This window comes from Bos javanicus, chromosome 25, assembly GCF_032452875.1.
Source record: "Bos javanicus breed banteng chromosome 25, ARS-OSU_banteng_1.0, whole genome shotgun sequence".
Taxonomy (NCBI): domain Eukaryota; kingdom Metazoa; phylum Chordata; class Mammalia; order Artiodactyla; family Bovidae; genus Bos; species Bos javanicus.
The window spans coordinates 18,989,600-19,013,726 of record NC_083892.1 but is presented as its reverse complement, the minus strand read 5'-3'; the positions used below and the strand labels follow the sequence as shown (position 1 = coordinate 19,013,726).

At 41.6% G+C, this 24,127-nt stretch overlaps 1 protein-coding gene across 3 annotated transcripts in view; it reads left to right on the top strand.

Annotated features, from left to right (window-relative positions):
* Positions 1 to 23,143, top strand: part of ZP2 (zona pellucida glycoprotein 2) — a 35,782-nt gene extending 12,639 nt beyond the window's left edge. Inside the window, exons 2-18 of one of the 3 annotated variants that reach the window (XR_009733513.1) lie at positions 11,495 to 11,571; positions 12,399 to 12,482; positions 12,897 to 12,991; positions 14,728 to 14,880; positions 15,589 to 15,630; positions 15,776 to 15,940; positions 16,703 to 16,799; positions 16,888 to 17,069; positions 17,746 to 17,872; positions 18,664 to 18,851; positions 18,935 to 19,026; positions 19,127 to 19,251; positions 19,405 to 19,594; positions 21,151 to 21,286; positions 21,361 to 21,457; positions 21,863 to 22,838; positions 22,949 to 23,122. Coding sequence is in view for 2 of the 3 variants with exons in the window: in XM_061401366.1 (XP_061257350.1) it covers positions 11,495 to 11,571; positions 12,399 to 12,482; positions 12,897 to 12,991; positions 14,728 to 14,880; positions 15,589 to 15,630; positions 15,776 to 15,940; positions 16,703 to 16,799; positions 16,888 to 17,069; positions 17,746 to 17,872; positions 18,664 to 18,851; positions 18,935 to 19,026; positions 19,127 to 19,251; positions 19,405 to 19,594; positions 21,151 to 21,286; positions 21,361 to 21,457; positions 21,863 to 21,946; positions 22,949 to 23,094 (2,080 nt within the window). In the remaining variant the exon portion in view is untranslated. Of the gene's footprint in view, positions 1 to 11,494; positions 11,572 to 12,398; positions 12,483 to 12,896; positions 12,992 to 14,727; positions 14,881 to 15,588; positions 15,631 to 15,775; positions 15,941 to 16,702; positions 16,800 to 16,887; positions 17,070 to 17,745; positions 17,873 to 18,663; positions 18,852 to 18,934; positions 19,027 to 19,126; positions 19,252 to 19,404; positions 19,595 to 21,150; positions 21,287 to 21,360; positions 21,458 to 21,862; positions 22,839 to 22,948 lie in introns of all 3 variants that reach the window. The other 2 variants (XM_061401366.1, XM_061401367.1) reach the window with 2 other exon arrangements.
* Positions 23,144 to 24,127: the final 984 nt, after the last annotated feature.

Sequence of the window (24,127 nt, the reverse complement as noted above, 5' to 3'; positions counted from 1 at the left end):
GAGGAGCCTGGTGGGCCACAGTCCATGGAGTTGCAAAACAGTCGTACATGATTTAATGACCAAAAACAAAACAACAGCAAAAAAAAAACCCCAATACTCGTAGCAGCACTGTTTACAATAGCCAAGACATGAAAACAACCTAAATGTCCAAGGAATGGATAAAGAAGATGTGAGATATATAATACTCAGTCATAAAAAATGAAATAATGTCTTTTGCAGGAAGGTGCATGGACCTAGAGATTATCATACTAAGCAAAGTAAGTCAAAAAGCGAAAGACAAATACCATACAATATTACCTATATGTGAAATATAAAATATGATACAAATAAATGTATCTACAAAACAGAAGCAAACTCACATACACAGAGAACAGACTTGTGGTTGTCAAGGGGGAAAGGGGTGGGAAGGGAAGGATTGGGAGTTTGGGATTAGCAGATGCAAACTAGAGTATATAGGATGGATAAACAATAAGATCCTACTGTATAGCACAGGGAACTATACTCAATATCCTGTGATAAATGACAATGGAAAAGAATATGAAAAAAAATATGTGTGTGTGTGTATGTGTGTATAACTGAATCACTTTGCTGTACAGCAGAAATTAACACAACACTGTAAATGAACTATGTTGTTGTTCAGTTACCCAATTGTGTTCGACTCTTTGCAGCCCCATGGACTGCAGCACACCAGACATCCCTGTCCCTCACCATCTCCCAAAGATTGTCCAGTTCATGTCCATTGCATTGGTGATGCCATCCAACCATCTCATCCTCTGATGCCTTCTTCTCATTCTGCCCTCAATCTCTCCCAGCACCAGGGACTTTTCCAATGCATTGGCTGTTCACATCAGGTGATCAGAATACTGGAGCTTCAGCTTCAGCATCAGTCCTTCCAATGAGTATTCAGGGTTGGTTTCCCTTAAGATTGACTGGTTTGATCTCCTTGCTGTCCATGGGACTCTCAGGAGTCTTCTCCAGAACCCCAGTCCAAAGGCATCAATTCTTTGGTGCTCTGCCTTCTTCACGGTCCAGCTCTCACAAACATACTAGACCACTGGGAAGACCATAGCCTTAACTACAGGCCTTTGTCAGCACAGTAATGTCTCTGTTTTTCAAGACCCTGTCTAGGTTTGTCATAGCTTTCCTGCCAAGTAGCAATCATCTTCTGATTTCATGGCTAGAGGCACCATCCACAGTGATTTCAGAGCCCAAGAAGAGGAAATCTGTCACTACTTCCACATTTTCCCCTTCTATTTGTCATGAAGTAATGGGGTCAGATCTTAGTTTTTTAATATTTAGTTTTAAGCTGACTCTTTCACTCTCCCCCTTCATCCTCATCAAGATGCTCTTTAGTCCTTCTTTACTTTCTGCCATTAAAGGAGTATCATCCACATATCTCAGGTTGTTGATATTTCTCCTGCCTATCTTGATTCCAGCTCAGCATTTCTCATTCAGCCTGGCATTTCTCATGACGTGCTCAATATATAGGTTAAATAAGCAGGGTGACAACAGACAGCCCTGTCATATCATACTTCAATAAAATATTAAAAAAATTGTGGGGGACAAATTCATTCCATAACAGCTTTCTACTTAGTAGCTAATCAGCTTGGGGGAAATTCACTTAAGGAGACTTTATTTCCTTTTCTTATTCCTATCTTGAAGGTTATCCATCAGTGTCCAACATAGGACCTATACACAAAGGGCAAAAATGCCCTTCCCTCCTTCCTACAGATACTTATCAGGGTTTCTGAGGACCATCTATTCTTTCCCAGTATTCTGTGTGAGATGTGAATGATAAAGGCATGGGTTTATAAAACCCCCCTAAGAACCAAAATAGGAAGGAGTAGATTAGAAATTTAGTGAAAGGAGATTTAACAGAATTAAGGGTTACTTGAAAGGACAACCCTTCAGGAAATAGGTGGAGCTTCAACCTGTGTTACCCTAATCAAGACCCAAATTCTATAGAGAGCTTGTTTGATAGCTTCAATCTTGTGCCTACCCCTTGTCCAAAGGGTGATGGAAACAGCTTGACTAGAAGTCTCAGTAAGATTGTATCTAATGGGAGAGTTCCCTGAAGCCCATCATGGTATTGCTACCAAAAGAAAAAGATCATTTGTGCTCATGCTTGGTCATGTCCAACTCTTTGCATCCCCATGGACTGTAGCCCACCAGGCTCCTCTGCCCATGGAGTTTTTCAGGCAAGAATACTGGAGTGGATTGCCATTTCCTACTCCAGGGGATCTTCCTAACCAAGGAATTGAACCCATGTCTCTTGTGTCTCCTGCACTGGCAGACAGATTCTTTACCACTATGCCACCTGGGAAGTCAGAGAAAAGGATACTGGACAGAAAAGAACAAACATCTGTGTATTTAAATTTACTTAGTTATGCTTAGGTTTTATTTCTCACATACATAGCCATTTGGTGTCTCCCATCAGAAAGCATAGCCCTTAAAGCCTGTCTTTGTCTGCACTTGTACAAATGTGCAGACAAATCTGTGTGTACAAATGTACAAATGTGTGTTGCTTATTTTGAGACTCCACAGTTTTATGGTTGCTCGGCACATGCTCCCTTAGAAAATACATGCACTTCCATAATGTAAAACTGGGCTAATTTTGAAATAGGAATTCTAAATAGTAGTCACACACAACTATTGCCACAATCATGCTATTTAACAAACCATCCAAAATTGAATGGCTTAAAAGAATAAGCATTGATTTAACTCACAAATCTCCAGTTAACTGGTCAATTCTTCTGTGCTCAGCTGACCTTGGCGTGGCTCACTCATTCATCAGCAGTCAACTGGCAGGTCAGCTGGGAATTGGTTGCTTTAGCATGGCCTCAGCTTAGATGTCAAGGCTATGGTTTTTCCAGTAGTCATATAAGGATGTGAGAGTTGGACTATAAAGAAAGCTGAGCACAGAAGAATTGATGCTTTTGAACTGCGGTGTTGGAGAAGACTCTTGAGAGTCCCTTGGACTGCAAGGAGATCCAACCAGTCCATCCTAAAGGAAATCAGTCCTGAATGTTCATTGGGAGGACTGATGTTGAAGCTGAAACTCTAATACTTTGGCCACCTGATGCAAAGAGCTGACTCATTTGAAAAGACCCTGATGCTGGGAAAGATTGAAGGCGAGAGGAGAAGGAGATGACAGAGGATGAGATGGTTGGATGGCATCACTGACTCAATGGACAGGAGTTTGAGTAAACTCCGGGAGTTGGTGATGGACAGGGAGTCCTGGTGTGCTGCAGTCCATGGGGTCGCAAAGAATCGGACACGACTGAGCCACTGAACTGAACTGAACAGCTTAGATGACCTGTCTCTGCTCCTTGTGATTCTTTATCATCTGGAGGATACTCTGGGTTTGTTCTCACAGTGAATGAAGAATGCTAAGACAGAGTGCATATGTACATGCGCTTCAAAAGACCTAGCCTCAGAACTGGCGTACCATCATTTCCATCACATTCTATTGGCCAAAACAAGTCACAAGTCAGTCAGATTCAGGAAGAAGGAGGAGCGAGGAGGACCAGGCTAACTGCAAAGCACACTGCAAAGAGTGGGAGTCCACGGACGGGTGGAAGATTGGGACCTTTACAACTGATCTACCACATCATCTTAAGAGCTTAAACATTTTATGTTCTATCAACTGGAGGGACTACGCGATATTGCCAAGGAAATCTTTCTCTCTGTGGTAACAATTATCCTAGCTACTAGGTATGGAGTAACCTGTAATATTTGTAAGTATACAAGTTTTTATTTAAAACTTCTGAGCCTTCTCTGTCATTCATTTAAGATGCCCTATCTTTCTATTAACAGATTAATGAAGCCTTTTATATGCCTTTGTCCAATTTCTTTATGAATCCATTTCTGTTACAAACCTCATTCAATTTCAATCTATCTAAAGATCCAAAGGGTTAAAATGACATTCAGTTCAGTTCAGTCGCTCAGTCGTGTCCGACTCTTTGTGACCCCATGAATTGCAGCACGCCAGGCCTCCCTGTCCATCACCAACTCCCGGAGTTCACTCAGACTCACGTCCTTTGAGTCAGTGATGCCATCCAGCCATCTCATCCTCTGTCGTCCCCTTCTCCTCCTGCCCCCAATCCCTCCCAGCATCAGAGTCTTTCCCAATGAGTCAACTCTTCGCATGAGGTGGCCAAAGTACTGGAGTTTCAGCTTCAGTATCATTCCCTCCAAAGGAATCCCAGGGCTGATCTCCTTCAGAATGGACTGGTTGGATCTCCTTGCAGTCCAAGAGACTCTCAAGAGTCTTCTCCAACACCACAGTTCAAAAGCATCAATTCTTCGGTGCTCAGCCTTCTTCACAGTCCAACTCTCACATCCATACGTGACCACAGGAAAAACCGTAGCCTTGACTAGACAGACCTTTGTTGGCAAAGTAATGTCTCTGCTTTTGAATATTCTATCCAGGTTGGTCATAACTTTCTTTTCAAGGAGTAAGCGTCTTTTAATTTCATGGCTGCAGTCACCATCTGCAGTGATTTTGGAGCCCCCCAAAATAAAGTCTGACAGTTTCCCCATCTATTTCCCATGAGGTGATGGGACCAGATGCCATGATCTTCGTTTTCTTAATGTTGAGCTTTAAGCCAACTTTTTCACTCTCCACTTTCACTTTCATCAAGAGGCTTTTGAGTTCCTCTTCACTTTCTGCCATAAGGGTAGTGTCATCTGAATATCTGAGGTTATTGATATTTTTCCCTGCAATCTTGATTCCAGCTTGTGTTTCTTCAAGTCCAGCGTTTCTCATGATGTACTCTGCATATAAGTTAAATAAGCAGGTGATAAGATACAGCCTTGACATACTCCTTTTCCTATTTGGAACCACTCTGTTGTTACATGTCCAGTTCCAACTGTTGCTTCTTGACCTGCATACAGATTTCTCAAGAGGCAGGTCAGGTGGTCTCATATTCCCTTCTCTTGGAGAATTTTCCACAGTTGATTGTGATCCACACAGTCAAAGGCTTTGGCATAGTCAATAAAGCAGAAATAGATGTTTTTCTGGAACTCTCTTGCTTTTTCCATGATCCAGTGGATATTGGCAATTTGATCTCTGGTTCCTCTGCCTTTTCTAAAACCAGCTTGAACATCAGGAATTTCATGGCTCACGTGTTGCTGAAGCCTGGCTTGGAGAATTTTGAGCATTACTTTACTAGCCTGTGAGATGAGTGCAATTGTGCGGTAGTTTGAGCATTCTTTGGCATTGCCTTTCTTTGGGATTGGAATGAAAACTGACCTTTTCCAGTCCTGTGGCCACTGCTGAGTTTCCCAAATTTGCTGGCATATTGAGTGCAGCACTTTCACAGCATCATCTTTCAGGATTTGGAATAGCTCAACTGGAATTCCATCACCTCCACTAGCTTTGTTCATAGTGATGCTTTCTAAGGCCCACTTGACTTCACATTCCAGGATGTCTGGCTTTAGGTCAGTGATCACACCATCGTGATTATCTGGGTCGTGAAGATCTTTTTTTGTACAGTTCTTCTGTGTATTCTTGCCATCTCTTCTTAATATCTTCTGCTTCTGTTAGGTCCATACCATTTCTGTCCTTTATCAAGCCCATCTTTGCATGACATGTCCCCTTGGTATCTCTAATTTTCTTGAAGAGATCTCTAGTCTTTCCCATTCTGTTGTTTTCCTCTATCTTTGCATTGAACACTGAGGAAGGCTTTCTTATCTCTTCTTCCTATTCTTTGGAACTCTGCATTCAGATGCATATATCTTTCCTTTTCTCCTTTGCTTTTCACTTCTCTTCTTTTCACAGCTATTTGTAAGGCCTCCCCAGACAGCCATTTTGCTTTTTTGCATTTCTTTTCCATGGGGATGGTCTTGATCCCTGTCTCCTGTACAATGTCACGAATCTCATTCCATCGTTCATCAGGCATTCCATCTATCAGATCTAGGCCCTTAAATCTATTTCTCACTTCCACTATATAATCATAAGGGATTTGATTTAGGTCATACCTGAATGGTCTAGTGGTTTTCCTACTTTCTTCAATTTAAGTCTGAATTTGGCAATAAGGAGTTCATGATCTGAGCCACAGTCAGCTCCTGGTCATGTTTTTGTTGACTGTATAGAGCTTCTCCATCTTTGGCTGCAAAGAATATAATCAATCTGATTTCGGTGTTGACCATCTGGTGATGTCCATGTATAGAGTCTTCTCTTGTGTTGTTAGAAGAGGGTGTTTGCTATGACAAGTGCATTTTCTTGGCAAAACTCTATTAGTCTTTGCCCTGCTTCATTCCGTATTCCAAGGCCAAATTTGCCTGTTACTCCAGGTGTTTCTTGACTTCCTACTTTTGCATTCTAGTTCCCTATAATGAAAAGGACATCTTTTTTGGGTGTTAGTTCTAAAAGGTCTTGTAGGTCTTCATAGAACCGTTCAACTTCAGCTTCTTCAGCATTACTGGTTGGGGCATAGACTTGGATTACTGTGATATTGAATGGTTTGCCTTGGAATCGAACAGAGATCATTCTGTCGTTTTTGAGATTGCATCCAAGTACTGCATTTCAGACTCTTTTGTTGACCATGATGGCTACTCCATTTCTTCTGAGGGATTCCTGCCCGCAGTAGTAGATATAATGGTCATCTGAGTTAAATTCCCCCATTCCTGTCCATTTTAGTTCACTGATTCCTAGAATGTTGACATTCACTCTTGACATCTCTTGTTTGACCACTTCCAATTTGCCTTGATTACCTGACATTCCAGGTTCCTATGCAATATTGCTCTTTACAGCATCGGACCTTGCTTCTATCACCAGTCACATCCATAGCCGGGTATTGTTTTTGCTTTGGCTCCATCCCTTCATTCTTTATATAGTTATTTCTCCACTGATCTCCAGTAGCATATTGGGCCCCTACTGACCTGGAGAGTTCCTCTTTCAGTATCCTATCATTTTGCCTTTTCATACTGTTCATGGGGTTCTCAAGGCAAGAATACTGAAGTGGTTTGCCATTCCCTTCCCCAGTGGACCACATTCTGTCAGATCTCAAGTGACATTAACATTGTATAATTAAAGTAGCTACCATATGTTTTTCAAAAGCATTCTTATTAACATAGTCTATCTTACGTTTACAAGTTAAATTCATATTTTATATTTGAAAGTGATGTTAAGCTATGTTAGCCTACCTGATAGAAGATTCTATATTTCTTGTTTATCTAATACCACTAAATTATATGGGGCTTCCCTGGTAGTTCAGTTGGTAAGAATCCACCTGCAATGCAGGTGATCCTGGTTCGATTCCCAGGTTGGGAGGATCCCCTGGAGAAGGGAAAGGCTACCCACTCCAGTATTTGCTTCCCTTGTGCCTCAGCTGGTAAAGAATCCACCTGCAATGTGGGAGACCTGGGTTCAATCTCTGGGTTGGGAAGATCCCCTGGAGAAGGGAACAGCTACCCACTCCAGTATTCTGGCCTGGAGAATTCCATGGATTGTATAGTCCATGAGGTCACAAAGAGTTGGACACAACCGAGTGACTTTCACAACCTTCTGAAACTAAATTATAATTAGTGCTATCTTGTACTTTTAAAGCTACGTGAACTGCAAGAGAAGCATGGAGTTTTAGAACACTCATACACAGACACAGACACGCACACACACAGAATCATAATGAATTAGAATAAGCCTGGAAGTAGGTATCAGAAGACTTGGTTTCTCCCTGGAGCTCTGCTAACTTTCTATATGACCTTGGGCAAGTCACAAAAACCTCTTGGGCTTATTTTATTCATTTCATATTGAGAAGTTGGACTTTGGAAGTTGTATGAATCAAATCCACTCACTTGGGCAATATATCTATACCATGAAGTTTGAATTCATGGGCTTTTCATTTTATAACATTTACAGATAACATATACAAATCAGATTAACTTTTATCAATTTTAAATTACTTTACCTTGTTATTTATCAGCAAGACAATTCAATCAACTGAATGAAATTTAAGAGAAAGTACCACTCCTATCCCCCTATTCCTGTTACAAGAATGATATATTATGTATATTTATAGCCAGTACAGCAAGAGCTCAAACAAATCAGAACAGATAATGGTTGTGAACATCCAGCATAGCTGGATTGGTGTGGACTGCCTAGATATCTGCACTGACTCCTCCCTCAATTGACTCATTGGCTCTCTGGTAAATAAATGCAGACACACACTTACATACCCACACATAAACAGATAAATGGATAGGAAACACATGTGTTTCTCATTTTTGTTTTTTTTAAGTAAAATATGAAAACATACTAATATAGTTCCAATAGTCCAGTTTATGGTGGATGTCTTTAGTATCAATAGTCACAGACCCCATTGAACTCATATATTTTAGTATTTTTAGAGCTTTTCAGAGTTTATCTAACCATCTCCTGATGATAACAATTAGGGCATCTTCAATATTTTCACAGTTGTGAAAAGTAAGGCAACAGAATTGGAAATTAAGAATTATAAACTATTATTTAAAAGAACAGCATTTCAGAAAATAAAGAGAGCACCTGCCCAAAGGAGGCAACAATACTGCATTGTTGTTCTACATGACAACTTAAAACTCTCCTCAAGAAATGCCTAGTGATTAGCAGGTGAGACGAGGCCTCACGTCACGTAGAGACCATGGCATTCGCAGAAGAGGAGAAGGAACACCTTATAGTTATAAACACACTTAAAACGTCTCATTGAAAAGAATGTGGAAAACATACTTTTGAAAGAGATCCTACTGTTTATTTAGTAAAAGATTAAGTGTCTATTTTTTTTGGAAAGATTTGTTTTCCTAACTAGTAAAATGAGACACTCCTTGATTGCAGAGAGCCATGCCTTCCTCATTCTCAAAGTTAACCGCACCAACACATTCGTATCCTTGCGCACTTCTGCAGAATTGATTCTTAGGGAGTCTGGAGCTAGTTGCTCAGTGACTGTCCCAAGTGCAGCATTGGCTGGGTTGGGCAAGGCAAATGAAATTAATCTCTGGCATGCTCACCACCCTCATCACCCTCACCAGTTCTCAGAGTGGTCCTCCTTATCTCCATGCCTCCTGCTCAGGGCTTTTGTGCTGCACCTTCATCATGCAGAACCCCCAGTTTAGGGATCTGAGCAGAGCTACCCTTTCCAAGGCAACACCTCACACTCTGGAGAAAAAGGTATAACTTTGGGAGAAGCAAGTCTAGGGTGGGGCTTGGGAAGGTGGAACACATTAATCTATTGCCTCTCTGACTACCTTAATAGGTCTCTCTGAATCTTGCCCCTACATTCTATCATCTACTGGATGGAATGGTCTTCAAATCTCTCCAATGGTCTTCTTATCATAGTCTTAACCATCGTGGTAACAAATTACCTTCACAGTCATAGAAAAAGTGCCACTTTTGGGAATATATGCTTAGAAGTAATTATTGCTATCATGCTTCTGCTCAGAACCTAAATCCTTTCACCACCTCTATCTTCAAAAGCCTGCTTATCCTGGATTTTGCTCCCTCTCCTCCATTCCACTGGAATATAATCAACTGATTCCCATAAAGAAGTTAATCACTGGCAATCATTCATTTTCTTGTCTACTTCCTTCAGATATTTTCCAAGTTTTCCTGATCATAAGACTCACCTGATTGCTTAAACATATGGTACCCCAGTTTCCTCCCCTGGAGAGTCTGAGTCAGCAGCTTCTGGGTGGGACATAGGAATCTGTGATATTAACAAAGAGCCCCATATGATCAGTTTTGAATTTTTAATTGGAGGATGATTACTTTACAATGTTTTGTGGGTTTCTGCCATACAACAAACCAAATCGGTCATAACTATATATACATATATATATATCCTCTCCCCCTTGAGTCTCCCTCCTGCTCACCCATCCCATCCCTTTAGGTCATCACAGAGTGCCAGGCTGGGCTCCCTGTGTCATATAGCAGTTCCCCACTAACTATTTTACACATGGTAGGTATATATGTCAATGCTACTTTCACAAATAGTCCTACCCTCTCCTTCCCTTGCTGTGTCTTCAAGTCCATTCTCTACATTTGTGTCTCCATTCCCTTCCTGAAGATAGGTTCTTCAGAACCAGCTGTGAATGTTTCGATCAAGGGAGTTAAGGAAACCACTACTCTGACGAACAATATTTCAGACACCTGTAACAGGGAATGACAATTAGTCCTCAAGAAACATCGTTAACATATAAAGACATAAAGAGCAACACATAAATAAATAATTGTAAGTGCTACCCCACAAACTTGTACAGAATTTGAGCATTGTCACCTGTTATGGAATGTGGTCTTCAGACATCAAGGTGTCTCAGTCTGGTCCTGGCTCTGACACCCAGTTGTTAAAGCTTGAGCAAGTTGGTTGCCTCAGATTCCCCACCTATAAACTCCAGTTCCTACACAGTATGACATTCTTATTTAGATCACTATTCCTTTTGACCCAGAATTTCTACTTCTAGTAATCTATCCTGAGAGTTAACCAGGGAAATGTACAAGTCCAGCAGATTGTTTATAATAATGAAAACATTGGAAGCTGTATTAATGTCCATCATTAGAGAACAGCTAAACACTGATTTATCTAGACATTGAATACTATGCAACATTAAAAATGGTAATGGAGATCTTTATGTTTGATATGGAAAATGTCCATGACATATAAAGTAGTAAAAGCAGGTTACAAACATAACTTATACTTCAATCCCAGGTTGTTATTTTTTTTTAAGTGTGATGTTTGTAGAGAAAGACCATAGAGTTACACACTTAAGTACTTGCAGTGGATGATTTTTTCCTTTCTCTATATCCTTCTTTAATTGTCTGTATTTTTTGAAGTAAAATTAAAATCTATACTTGGGGGAAAATAACGTTTCATCGTTTTTAAAAAGGTACTTCTTCATGCACATTGTCAGGGTGATATCCACAATAGCCAGGAGACCAGGAGTAACTTAAAGGAAAGGTTTGTTACTCAAAGACAGTGTAAACAAGAGATGATCTTTCCTCCAAAAAAATCCCACCCCACTCTCTCACTCTACATTTGAGTTGTAAAGAGTTTGTCCAAAAGATTCTATTTTTCCTCGTGTTATGGGAAAATGTACCAATTCATTCACCTGAGCCAATTTCAAGGAACTAAATTGGCTGCAGAGCAGCTGGTGGAAAACCAAGGCAAGTGTCAGGAAGGGGAAAACTCTGCTTGTTTTAGGCCTTCTGGAAAGGCTCTTCCCAAATCCCTTCCTCTCAGCTGGGAGGGCTAGAGAAGGTTCAGGTGACTCCAATGGGGAGAGGGCGGGGACCAAGCCCCGTTTCCTGCTATAAAAGCCAGAGCAGCACGCCCCTCTGCCTGGTTGATTTGGTGGTATCTTCGGTCATGGCATGCAGGCAGAGAGGAGATAGCGGGAGACCCTCAAGCTGGTTCCGTGCAGACTGGAGGTAATTCTGGGGGCAGAAGGAAGGGGACATAATGTCTTGTCTGCTGAAGTTCACTCCTCTTTAACTTTCTCCCCCCATGTCCTCCTATACCTACAGGTCATTTTTTCTATCCTTCACCCTTTTGACTTCGGTGAACTCAATAGATGTTAATCAGTTGGATCCTGCCTTCCCAGGTAGGCCTCTTGGGTGAGGGAAATGCCCTTAAGCATCTGTGAAATGGATTGCAACTAGGGTGCCTAGATGGCCAGAAAACACAAAAGTGAGTTAAACGATCTCCAGTCATTCTTTTGCCTATCTTGATCAAGTCACTTCAGTTTTCCCGTAGCTTACCTATAGCTTGCTCTGCAGCTAAATGCAGGAGCTTGGAAAAACATCCGCACTGCCTTCTATTTCCTCACTGCCTCCAGCTTTACAGCACCCAAAGAACAGCAAACCACCTACCAAGCCCTCATCTTTGGGAGCAGGCATCTTCAAACACATACTCATGCTTGAGGAAAGCATCAATAACAGGCAAAATCACTTGTAATGAGGAGTTTCTTAAGATTTGCACTTGAGCCAAAGGATGCACAGTGTCAAGCTATTTGGCAGATTATTCTTCAAAAATGTGTTCTTGGAGTTACCTAGGGAATTTTTTAAACTTCAAATTGAAAGATCTTTAGACAAAACTTTTCCCCAATTCTTCAAAGACCTACCATTTCTATTTCCATCAGGGTTCCAGGCTGGTTCCCACATGCATACTTGTTAACCCGAATCCAGGTTTCTCCTGGATAGAAAGCCCTAGGCATTTAATTGATATCTTCATCACAGTTCTTGGTATCTTACATCGTAGTTATGTATTCCCATCAACTTGTAAGCTCCCCAGGATGGGGAATAAGCGTTGCCTCTCCCAACTGGCATCCTCCCTTATGCCTGTTAAAGAGGAATGTTTCCTCAATACACTTCTGTAGGAATCATGCCTCCTGTATTCAAAGATGCCCCACGTGCTTTCTTTGCTCTTCAGGTACTGTCACTTGCTATGAAAATAGAATGGTAGTGGAGTTTAAAAGAACTCTTGGCAACAAGATTCAGCATGCATCTGTGGTGGGTAAGTAATGTGTATTGTCTCATTTAAGTCTTACTTAGTAGGAAGCCCTTGGCTCAAAGTCATCACCATTTTCCAGTGAGCAAAGTACACAAATTCTGGAGCAGTCGTGCTCAAATCCCATGATGTCACAGGGTCCTTGAACTGCATCGTGACTCCTAAGAGTGGAAGACCTTGTCTGTCTTTGGAAATCTGTCTTATCTTAGGATTCACTAAGAAAAGTCTAGCTTCAAATCACAGCATCTCTCAGAGCTTGGGTTATATCCCAGTTGGGAAAATAAAAAGTAAGAAGTGATTGAAGTACCTTAGAAATGGATTTGCAGTCTTGCTTATGTAGCTTTGGTTGACTCTCACTGAAATATAAGATATAAATACATCTTGGCCATCTCCTTTCTAAAGCTGCTCTTGTTTCTGCAGATTCCCTTGGTCTTAAAATGCTGAACTGCACTTATGTTCTGGACCCAGAAAAGCTCACACTGAAGGCCCCATATGAAAGCTGTACCAAAAGAGTGGTAAGTAATTGAGGAGTAATTTGGGAAGTAGTAACCTAGGAGTTCGGAGAAGGCGATGGCACCCCACTCCAGTACTCTTGCCTGGAAAATTCCATGGATGGAGGATCCTGGTAGGCTGCAGTCCATGAGATCACTGAGAGTCGGACATGACTGAGTGACTTCACTTTCACTTTTCACTTTCATGCATTGGAGAAGGAAATGACAACCCACTCCAGTGTTCTTGCCTGGAGAATCCTAGGGGCGGCGGAGCCTGGTGGGCTGCCGCCTATGGGGTTGCACAGAGTCGGACACGACTGAAGCGACTTAGCAGCAGCAGCAGCAGCAGCAACCTAGGAGTTAAAGCTTTGGAGTAGAGCAGTGGTTCTCAATCAGGGTGATCTTTCTCTTTGGTCATCCCAGAGAACATCCTGCAACATTTGGAGACACTTACCACAGCTGTTAGGGGAGGAAGGAGAGGGCAGCTACTGGTCAGCTGATGGGTACAAGCCAAGAATATTGCCAAATAACCTCCATGGCATACAGGAACTCTCAATAAAGATATATTAGACTCAAAACTCCAATGCTGAGCTTACCCTTGAATTGAGGCTTTGGGCTTTATTTCTGTCTTTGCCACTATCTATGATTTGGAGTAAGTTAGCTAACCTTTCTAAGCCTCTACTTGTCCACTGGAAAATGGATTATGATATCTTTCCATAAGGTATCTAAAGACGAATGACACAGTGAAGGACTAGGCATAGTATGTAGACACAGCAAATGCTCAAACATGAGCTATTTTGATCTACACCCCTCATGGAAAAGGGGATGCTATTTTGGTGCTGGCAAATGGAGTGCTGGTACCTCTATGCTGGAAGGTGAGCAGCAGCTGAAAAATAGGATTTTCTACTGTCAAGCAATAGTGCTATCCAATCAGGGTTATTAGGAGCAGTAAAAGAAGCCTAAGTCCTTTTCAGGCTTTACGTGCAAACAATCACTTAGGGAACTTTGTAAAGTACAGAATTCACTTAGTTGACTTAATAGGTCTAGGGTACATCCTACAAGTCTTAACAGTCTACTTCATCTGAATCTACTGAAGATCTCCAGTAATTAAGAGAACTTTCCCTTCTAAAATGGACGTTCCCAACTTTAGGGAGCTTAGTGTTGTATTCCTTTAGAACAAAGGTCTGCAGAATGACCCGTGTATGGCCACAGCTAGTCCATGATCTATGTGTGATGGTCATCAAGCTAAGAATGGCTTTAGTTTTTTAAGCATTTTAAAAATGTTAAAAGCGTACGTGGCCTAAAAAGTCTAAATATTTACTAACACTTTATAGAAATTTGTTACTTGACCACTGCTTTAGACAGAATTCCCTGAGCCAGGGGAAATGGCAAAGATGGCCCTGTCCAGTACCCAGCACAATGGCCGCTAAAGTAGGTGCTCAATAAGTATTTCTATCTCTTGATAGAGGCAGCAAGCCCAATAGGACCTTGATACTCAGACATAGGGTGAATGTAAAGGGAAAACAAAAACTGGACTCTGAGCCCTAAAACTCAAGGAACTATTCTCTGCCAATGAATGAGTCCTGGGATATCTAAAGAGGCTAAAGAATCTCCTGGTATAGGAATGAGGGACTTTCTAGAACTGTGGTACTGATTGACTTTTAAGGGTTTTGCTAATCAGCTGAGTCAGATGGTATTTTGGAATCCCCTTTCTCATTGAAGTTCTGACACTCTGTCCTTACTATGCCATTTTCATACAGCTTGGCCAGCACCAGATGACCATCACATTCATGAATGACAATGCTGCCCATAGACAAGAGACTGTCTTGTATCACGTCAGCTGTCCAGTTATGCAAGCAGGAAGACATGATCAGCATTCGGGATCCACAATCTGCTCGAAGGATTTCATGTCTGTGAGTGAAGCAGCCTGAGTGCTTCTCATCCAGCTACTACAGGGGGAATGTGGTCTAGAGAGAGCTGGACTTCAGAACAAGATCAGGATTGCAATCCTGTATTTCACTACTGACTTGCTATGTGGCTTTGGACTGGTTTCTTAACTGCAATGAGACCTTTTTAAAATCTGAAGTGGGGGACAATAACACCACATAGGGTGACTTTAAAAACTAAGAAGATAGATATAAGCACTCAGCACATCATGTTTTAGCAATAAAAAGGATTCAGTTGGTAGCTTGACAAACTGGATATTTATGTACCAGGCCCTATACCAGTTGCTAGGAAATCATAAATGAGAAAAACAGCATGTACTCATGGACTTTTTAGTCTCAAATGGCTAATAGCAACAGTGGGCAAAAATATTCATACTTTATTATAAGTGATGGAACTGCATGGCTTGACAGGACTTAGTGTCTCAACATACAACTGGAAGGGAGCTTTAGATCTTCCAATTACACTGAGGTCTCAAAAGCTCAATAGGGAAATGTCTAAGGGCACTTCTAGGATTCTTGACTGGTCCTGTGTTTCTACCATATCCCACGCCAGCCCTCACACTGTAAGAACCACACAGCAGTTGCTCTGGGTGTTTTCCATGTACCATCAGATAACGTGACTTCAGAGATCTTCTCCAAATCAAAGCTTCACATTATCCTTCTTTTTCCTTCCAGTTTACCTTTCACTTTTTTCCTGGCCTGGCTGACGACACTGCGGTATGAAAACTATTTTTTAAATTACAAGACTAAATAACCTTTAGTTCTATATTAAAGGTGGAATAACTTCAATCCTGGTTAAAATATTAAATAGTCTTGGAGTTAAGGTGAGCACCAGCCCTCTAAATGAAACTTTTGCCTTTAGGGTCCCAAACCTCAGATGGGATGGACCGTTACAGTTGGTGATGGTGAAAGAGCCCAAAATCTGACCCTTCAAGAGGCTCTGACACAAGGATATAATCTCCTGATTGAGAACCAGAAGATGAGCATCCAAGTGTTATTCCATGCCACTGGAGTGACTCACTACTCGGTAGGTGTGAAATCTGTTTGTACCACCATCCAGGCTCAGACCAGTATTTCTAAATGCAAGCCTAATCTCAATCATTTCCTCACATTGTATTTCCTCACATTTCCTCACATTTCCTCACATTATAACTCATTCAACAGCCAAGTCCTATACTAAGTACTAAAGATGGTGAGATACAATGGTAAACAAAATGTTTCTTTCTTCAATCAGTTTTTCTTCTCCATAGATCTACATTCACTAAACAATGTGGAGCTACAGTAGTGCTAAATTAATGAAGGTGTTTTTATCATTGCCACGTTTAGTGTTTACAGTAGGTACTGGCCTTTTGGGGACCAACGATCAAGATACTACATTAAATCAGTTACTGTGCCAAAATACTTAGAACAGGTCTTGGCACCTACATGTTCCAACATTAGCCATCTTAACAGTACTGTTTTACGTTGAGTATAAAAAACTGCTGAATCTTAAACATTCTCTCTGAATGCTGATACCATAAAGGAGTCATAAAACAAGAGCTCTTACTGCTTAGAAATGATCAGCTACAGGTCATGAGTAGAAATCACCTTGCCAGATGTTATAAAGTTTAAGATCTTAAGACTAGAATTAGTTGTTCACCTGTAGAACAACTATATGGTGAAATACCTGAACTCTACTTGGGCCAGGATGGTGCCCAATAGTTGAATGTTTGCCCTGACTGTTTCTAGCATTGGTCAAAAATTCAAGTAACTCAGGTAAACCAATGTCTTTGAAAATGCCTCTCTTCAGCAAGGTAACAGCCATCTCTACATGGTGCCTCTGAAGCTTACGCATGTATCTCCTGGGCAGACGATCATCTTATCATCACGACTCATCTGTGCATCAGGTAAGGCCGAGGAAAGGGCAAGTCCAGTTGTGGAAGACCTTGTTCTAAGGGCTTAATCAAAGCCGACCATTCTGTCATTTCCTTCTAGATCCTGTGACCTGTAATGCCACACACATGACTCTCACCATACCAGAATTTCCTGGGAAGTTAAAATCTGTGAGCTTTGAAAATAAGAATATTGCTGTGAACCAGTTGCACAACAGCGGGATTGTTATGGAAATAGCAAATGGCCTCAGGTTGCATTTCAGCAAAACTCTCCTCAAAACAAAAGTACGTTCCATTGAACCCTAGCTTTTAGGCCATTGTGATTTGGCTGCTGATTTATCCATAAATTCTAATTGCTAGTGTTAAAAAAAATTTTTTTTCAAAAGTTTTGGAGTCCTCATTTGAACAGCTTGCATAAGTAATTCTCAAGTAACTGAAATTCACTCTCAAACACCAAGTCTTTTTCAACTTCAATGGAAGTTTTCCTTAAGTGTCTTTTTTCACTGAATAGAACAAACTGCTATTAAGCATTTAATGATGAACCTCTCATGGCCTATTAAAACAGGGCAATTTGAGCCAAACTAGTGTCCCCTGCTATCCTCAGTGAAGCCAGTCTTGACTGATGCAATTGCCAGGGACACAGAATGTTATGTTGGTGTATATGTTGCAATAACATTTTATAACTCCTGGATTTGCAAGGTACTCAGCTCTTTGGAGGCTGAATTACAGATCAAATTCCAATGTCTAGTACAAAGAGCATGCAGTGCTGGGTACTTGAGGGCATGAACTTAGAGAAATTTCCTGCCTCAGGAAGAATCCAGTCTGGAGAAGTGATGTGATCCCTTGCTCTGGTTTAAAGGAAAACCATATTCAGTCTGGAGTGTGCCTTGCAGATTTCAGCGTACTTCCTATCTGCCTGCTCAACAGGCTGTGGCTGCTAACTGACGTTCTTCCATTTCAGTTCTCTGAAAAATGCCTACCCTATCAGTTCTACTTATCTTCACTCAAGCTGACGTTTTATACTCAACTGGAGACAGTATCCATGGTGATTTATCCTGAATGTGTCTGCGAGTCAACAGTTTCTATAGGTAAAGATCATTTTTTTGAATAGTTCTACATTCTACATTCTCTCTTAGCTCTTACATGGGGGAAAGTGTACAGAAGTTCAAACTCTGTGCTGCTTATACTTTACGGAAATGGAAGACTGGTTAGACCACAAATAGCAGTCTAAGCTGCTATGATAGAAATCTAAGGAAGACAACACTTCCAAAATACACATACAGGAAGGTTTCACAACTGTTTAATGTTTTTAAGTAACCTGGGTATGCTTCGTGTTAGAAGTCTGAGCCCACCATCTAAGTAAGATTGCTTCAAATCTGAAACTAGAGGGACTATGAGTATTTCCCCAAACTCTTAAATTCCTCAAAGAACATGGAAATTGGTATTTGCCCTTGTTTACTATTGCCTCTGTGCTCCTTTTTATTTGTATCAAGTCAAATAGAAAATATTAGTTGTTGCTTCAACTTCCCCTCAAACCAAGATCTGTGAGTCTTGAAAGAAGGGACTTTAGGACTCAAGGCACTACACTTTAAGCTACATCAGGGTTTCATCATGGCTTTCTTACCCCACTTGGTGCCTCTTCCCATGTCTCCTGCTCCTCCTTCCTTTGATGAAAAACCCTTAGACAGAGAAAGCCTCACTGCTCTCTAAGTACCTTGGGGTCTCCCCTTGTAATGCAAGCTGCTTGTCAAATTATTTTCCCAAGCAGACTTAAGACAAATTCTGTTGCCTCCTGATGAAAATCCAAACTTCATTTCATTTCAAACTAGTAATGACAATAGTCACATGGCAGACACTTTTTAAACTCCCTCCACTATAGTTTCAGGGGAGCTATGTACTCAAGATGGGTTTATGGACGTCGAGGTCTACCGCCATCAAACAAAACCAGCTCTCAACTTGGACACTCTTAGGGTGGGAGACTCCTCCTGCCAGCCAACCGTTAAAGCTCCATTTCAAGGACTGGTGAAGTTTCACATACCCCTGAATGGATGTGGAACAAGACATAAGGTTAGTATAAGATTAGTATTGGCACATAGCAAGAGATTAAGACTTACCTTTGAGATAACTAACCACTTTCTCTAACCTTTAAGTTTGAGAATGGCAAAGTCATCTATGAAAATGAAATACATGCTCTCTGGGCGGATCTTCCTCCAAGCACAATTTCCAGAGATAGTGAGTTCAGGTGTGACGCAGTTGCTACTTAACTTTTTTGAGTGCCAGAATAAACTCGAGCAGTCTTTTAACCTAAAATTCTCAACACCCCCACCTACCCACTCTTACAGAATGACGGTGAGGTGCTATTATAGCAGCAGTAACATGCTAATAAATACCAATGTCGAAAGCCTTCCTCCTCCAGTAGCCTCAGTGAAGCCAGGTCCACTTGCCTTGACCCTGCAAACCTACCCAGGTGAGACATTATAAACTAAAAAAATCTGCTTAAAAACTCAGGGGACTCATTCCTAAAATGAACTTTGCACCAGGCTAGAGTAGTCACGATGCTTAAGCTTCTGTTGCAACCATCAACTACTTGAGTACCAGAATGGCTTCTACTCCATTGCAGATAATTCCTACCTGCAACCGTACGGGGACAAGGACTATCCTGTGGTGAGATACCTCCGCCAACCAATTTACTTAGAAGTGAGAGTCCTAAACAGGACTGACCCCAACATCAAGTTGGTCTTAGATGATTGCTGGGCAACATCCACCATGGACCCAGCCTCTCTCCCTCAGTGGAATATTATCGTGGATGGGTATGTATTCTCCACATATGGTAGTCCAGCTAATCAAACTGCCAGTAAAAAAAAAAGTAGCAAAATGCTCTTGGGCTTGAGAGGAGCACTATATCAAAGGCCCTGACTTTTGTTCTTATTTCTTACCAACCAGTCCTCAGTCTAATAAGTTGACTCCTGTCTTTCCTATTACCCTTGAATCTAAAAGGATCCTTCCCAAGGAAATAATGACTTTAATACTCTAACATCTGGAAAGAGAATAGATTTCTAGTTCCTATTTATTGAATAACTTTTTTGCTCATTGGTAAGTCGTGTCTAATTCTTTGTGACCCCTTGTGACCTATCGGGCTCTTCTGCCCATGGGATTTTCCAGGCAAGAATACTGGAGTGGGTTGCCATTTCTTCCTCCAGGGGATATTCCCAGCTCCATTGCCAGGCAGATTCTTTACCAGTGAACCACCTGGGGAAGGTGCATTGAGTGTGTGTGTGTGTGTGTGTGTGTGTGTGTGTGTCACTTAATCATGTCCAGCTGTTTGTGATCCCATGGGGTATATAGCCCACCAGGTTTCTCTGTCCATGGAGTTCTCCAGGTAAGAATACTGGAGGGGGCTGCCATTCCCTTCTCCAGGGGATCTTCCCGACCCAGGCATCGAACCCAGGTCTCCCTCATTGCAGACAGATTCTTTACCATCTGAGCCACCAGAGAAGCCCACTGAATAACTACCATGTGCCAAAAAACAGTGCTCTGTACTCCAGATGCATTATCTAAACCACAACACTCCATGAGAGATACTAGCCCCCTCACTTTATAAAGAAACCCAAGCTTACTATTTAAATAACTAGCCCAAAGTAATATTTAGTAAGTGATAGGACGTGAATGAACTTCCCCAGTTACTCAGTTGTAAGGAATCCACCTGCAATGTATGATCCGCAGGAGACCTGGGTTGGATCCCTGGGGGAGGGAATGGCAACCCAATCCATTCTCTTGCCTGAAGAATTACATACACAGAGGAGCCTGGCGGGCTACAGTCCTTAGGGTCGCAAAGAGCTGGACACATGAAGCTACAACCCTCTGCTAGCATTTAAAATAAAAAATGGCAGGAGTTCTCTACCCTTTTTTTATCAGCAACATATACTAACTGCCTGGGACATAATACTCAGATTCATAAGAATTAAGCCATTGTCATCTGAAGAGCTACATAATTCTTGATGAGTTTAGCTGGAATACAAATAGGTATTGACACTTAACACAAAGTAGAGAACCTAGCACAAGTAACTTATGACTTCATGGATACTGTTGGATAGTCAAGTCAGAGGTATATAAAATAAACTAAAAGTACAGGCAGAAGGTCTAAAGGAGGGCATGGCAACCCAGTTAGTATTTTTGCTTGGAGAATCCCCATGGACAGAGGAGCCTGGTGGGATACAGTCTGACACGACTGAGCGACTAAGCACAGCACAGCACAGGTAGAAGGTATAGCAATAGTCTTGAAGGTGTTACACGTGACTGAATTTGAGCAAACGCTTGAGTCTGAGGTGAATTCAGCTGATGTCCCACCCTGAAATATACCTTCCAGCTGTGAATACAACTTGGACAACCACAGAACCACCTTCCATCCGGTTGGCTCCTCGGTGGCCTATCCTAATCACTACCAGAGGTTTGCTGTGAAGACCTTTGCCTTTGTGTCAGAGGACCCGGCGTTCTCTCACTTGGTAAGTGATTAACTAGTTACCTGGGACAGATTGACTGAGACATTAGTTCCACTCAACTCTTGTCTCCTCTCCAGGTCTACTTCCACTGCAGCGCCTTAATCTGCGATCAACTTTCTTCTAACTTCCCCCTGTGTTCTGCGTCTTGCCTTGTGTCATCCAGAAGCAGGCGAGGTAAAATTTTCAAGTCTTCATTTAATGAGTTTACTTAAAACAAGCCTGATCCTTTCGGAATTTAGGAATGAGGGCTTTGTTTTTCATCTAGTCCAAGAGCCCAAGCAACCTGGGAGTCTGTGATGGACAGGTTCACAATCAGTCCCATGGACAAGTTTGTGTTTGCACATAAACTGTAGCCTGATCTTTTGAGACCCCCCAAAAGTTGTTCTTCCTGAGTCTAGGTAGACTCTGAACTTTGTCTTCTGATATTCTGATAATTCATCCTGCTCTTACAGTAAGGTGTATGTGCTCTCCTGTGAAGGGAGGCAAGATTGCATAGAGCAGGGAGTCCCTACAGAGCAGGTATACCCTCGAAACCCTTCTCACCACTACTCGTTAACCCAGAGGTCAAACTGTCTGCAGCCACAGGGGCCACTGAGGAAGAGAAGATGATAGTGAGTCTCCCGGGCCCCATCCTCCTGTTGTCAGATGGCTCTTCATTCAGAGGTATGGATTTAAAGCCTTGGGTATTTCTTTAACTGAAGCTCTTGGTTTTATGTTAGACTTAACTGTGCACAGATAACATATGTGTGTGCTGAGTCGTGTTCAACTCTTTGTGGCCACATGGACTGTAGCCCACCAGGCTCCCCTGCCCATGGAATATTTCAGGCAAGAATACTGGAGTGGGGTGCCATTTCCAACTCCAGGGGATCTTCCTGACCTAGGGATCGAACCTGCATCTCTTGTGTCTCCTGCATTGGCAGGTGGATACTTTACTATTAATGTCACTAGGGGAGCCCACAGATATCAAGTGCTTATGATTAATCAAGAGAATGCATCTCTTCCCAGCAACAGGTTCTGTTAGGTCTGTGTACCCTTCCCAGAATCCCTTTCCCACAAGGATCATTTAGTCTACCTACTGTACAGAGACCTCTCATTGTTAATAACTAAAAAAATTCCAGTTTTGTCACTAATTCCACATTAGAATCCTTAAATCTTAGTGCTCAAATATTGGGCCTACTGTAGAAGAATTTCAAGCTCTTTCTTTAAAAAGACTAATAGGTCAGAAGACATGTGCTTGCTATTACAAAACTTTAGTCTTTACAAGATAATGTTAATATATCTTCGTCTCAGATAGTCTTAATTTTAGGCCTAGAACTTGAAATTAAACTCACTTAAATCACTAGCTACTAACTGCAAGAAATCATGCACTTGGGACAACTAACCGTATATATCAGTGCCAGAATGTTAAACAAGCTGGGAATGAGATCCTTCCAGGTGTCGGCCCATCTGATCTGCAGTGAAAGCAAGTAGGAAGTGGGAACAACCGTGGGAGTGGAGTACGGTGAGGAGGAGGCTGGCTTGAGGGGAAAGACTACACTCTTTTGCAAGCTCCCAAGTGAGCCCTTTGAAGCTTATTTTCACTTCTCTGGGTAACTTTAATTGTAAAGCTTCAGCTTCAACCAAGTGTAAGTGATCTTAAGACTTGAATGTCTGTTTCCTTCCCAGATGCTGTGGATTCTAAAGGGCATGGGACTTCTGGATATGCTGCTTTTAAAACTATGGTTGCTGTAGTTGCCTTAGCAGGTGTTGTGGCAACTCTAAGCCTAATCAGCTACCTGCGCAAGAAAAGAATCACAGTGCTAAACCACTAATTGGATTTTCAATAAAATGTGGAAGTAAGCCTCTTGTTTCTTAAATTTAGATGGACTTCAAGGACTCTTTCTTGCAATCATTTTTCTTTAGAGACTATAGTACCTTTCCACAGTCCTCTTGAAAGGCTTTTTTCTGTGTGGATGTGAATAAGGGTATTCCTGACTTAATTGCTTCCTGTCACCAGCTTTTTCTGCCCTCTACCCCCAAAACTGGCAGTGCCAGAGAATTCAATAATGGGACTTAGTGACAGTCCGACTCTAGGGGTACATTTAGGTGACTTGAATGTCTTTTACCTCTCCGTTCATATATACAAGATGAGGGCAAGTCACTCCTAATCGCTGGAATAACTTCCGTTCTCTAAAAAGGAAAGGAAGCTGGGTATTCCCAAGGATGTAATCTAGTATCATACTTAAAGTAGTATTTCCTAACTCAAATTGCTCTTTCCAATGAGTAGACAACTTCCCTGAGAACTTAAGGGATTCAGTTATTTTCCTATGCATTCCCAGTCTAATTAAAGACCTGCACTCTCTTTGGGGGATGGAAAGGAAGATTCTAGCCTCATTAAGAGCAATTATAACATTCCTGGTCTCATTAAAACTACACAGCTGAACATGAGCCTCATAGCTGAGCCTGGAGAGCTGCTTTTTACCCGGTACTCAATTATTACTTCCTTCTGAGGCTACCCCCTCTTAACTAGGCTGTAATTATGTCAAAATGACTAGTCTGCCTCACACTGTAGCTCTAACAAACCATATTCAAGATATCTAATATAGACATTAACTTGTATCCTTCAACTAGAAAAAAGTCTGGATCTAAGCCAGAATCTGTGCTATGAAAAGTTGTACAGCCTCCGAATCTCTGTACATAGTGGGCATAAATAGAAATATAAACATCTTTAGTGTTTGGACTTTACCCTTCAATTGTGACTTGTCATACTCCTGGGTTTTTCAAAACCTTGAAAGAATATTATATATACTTGGTCATCTTGTGATACTGTAGGTCTTTAATGATGAATCTTCTGCCTTTTGTACA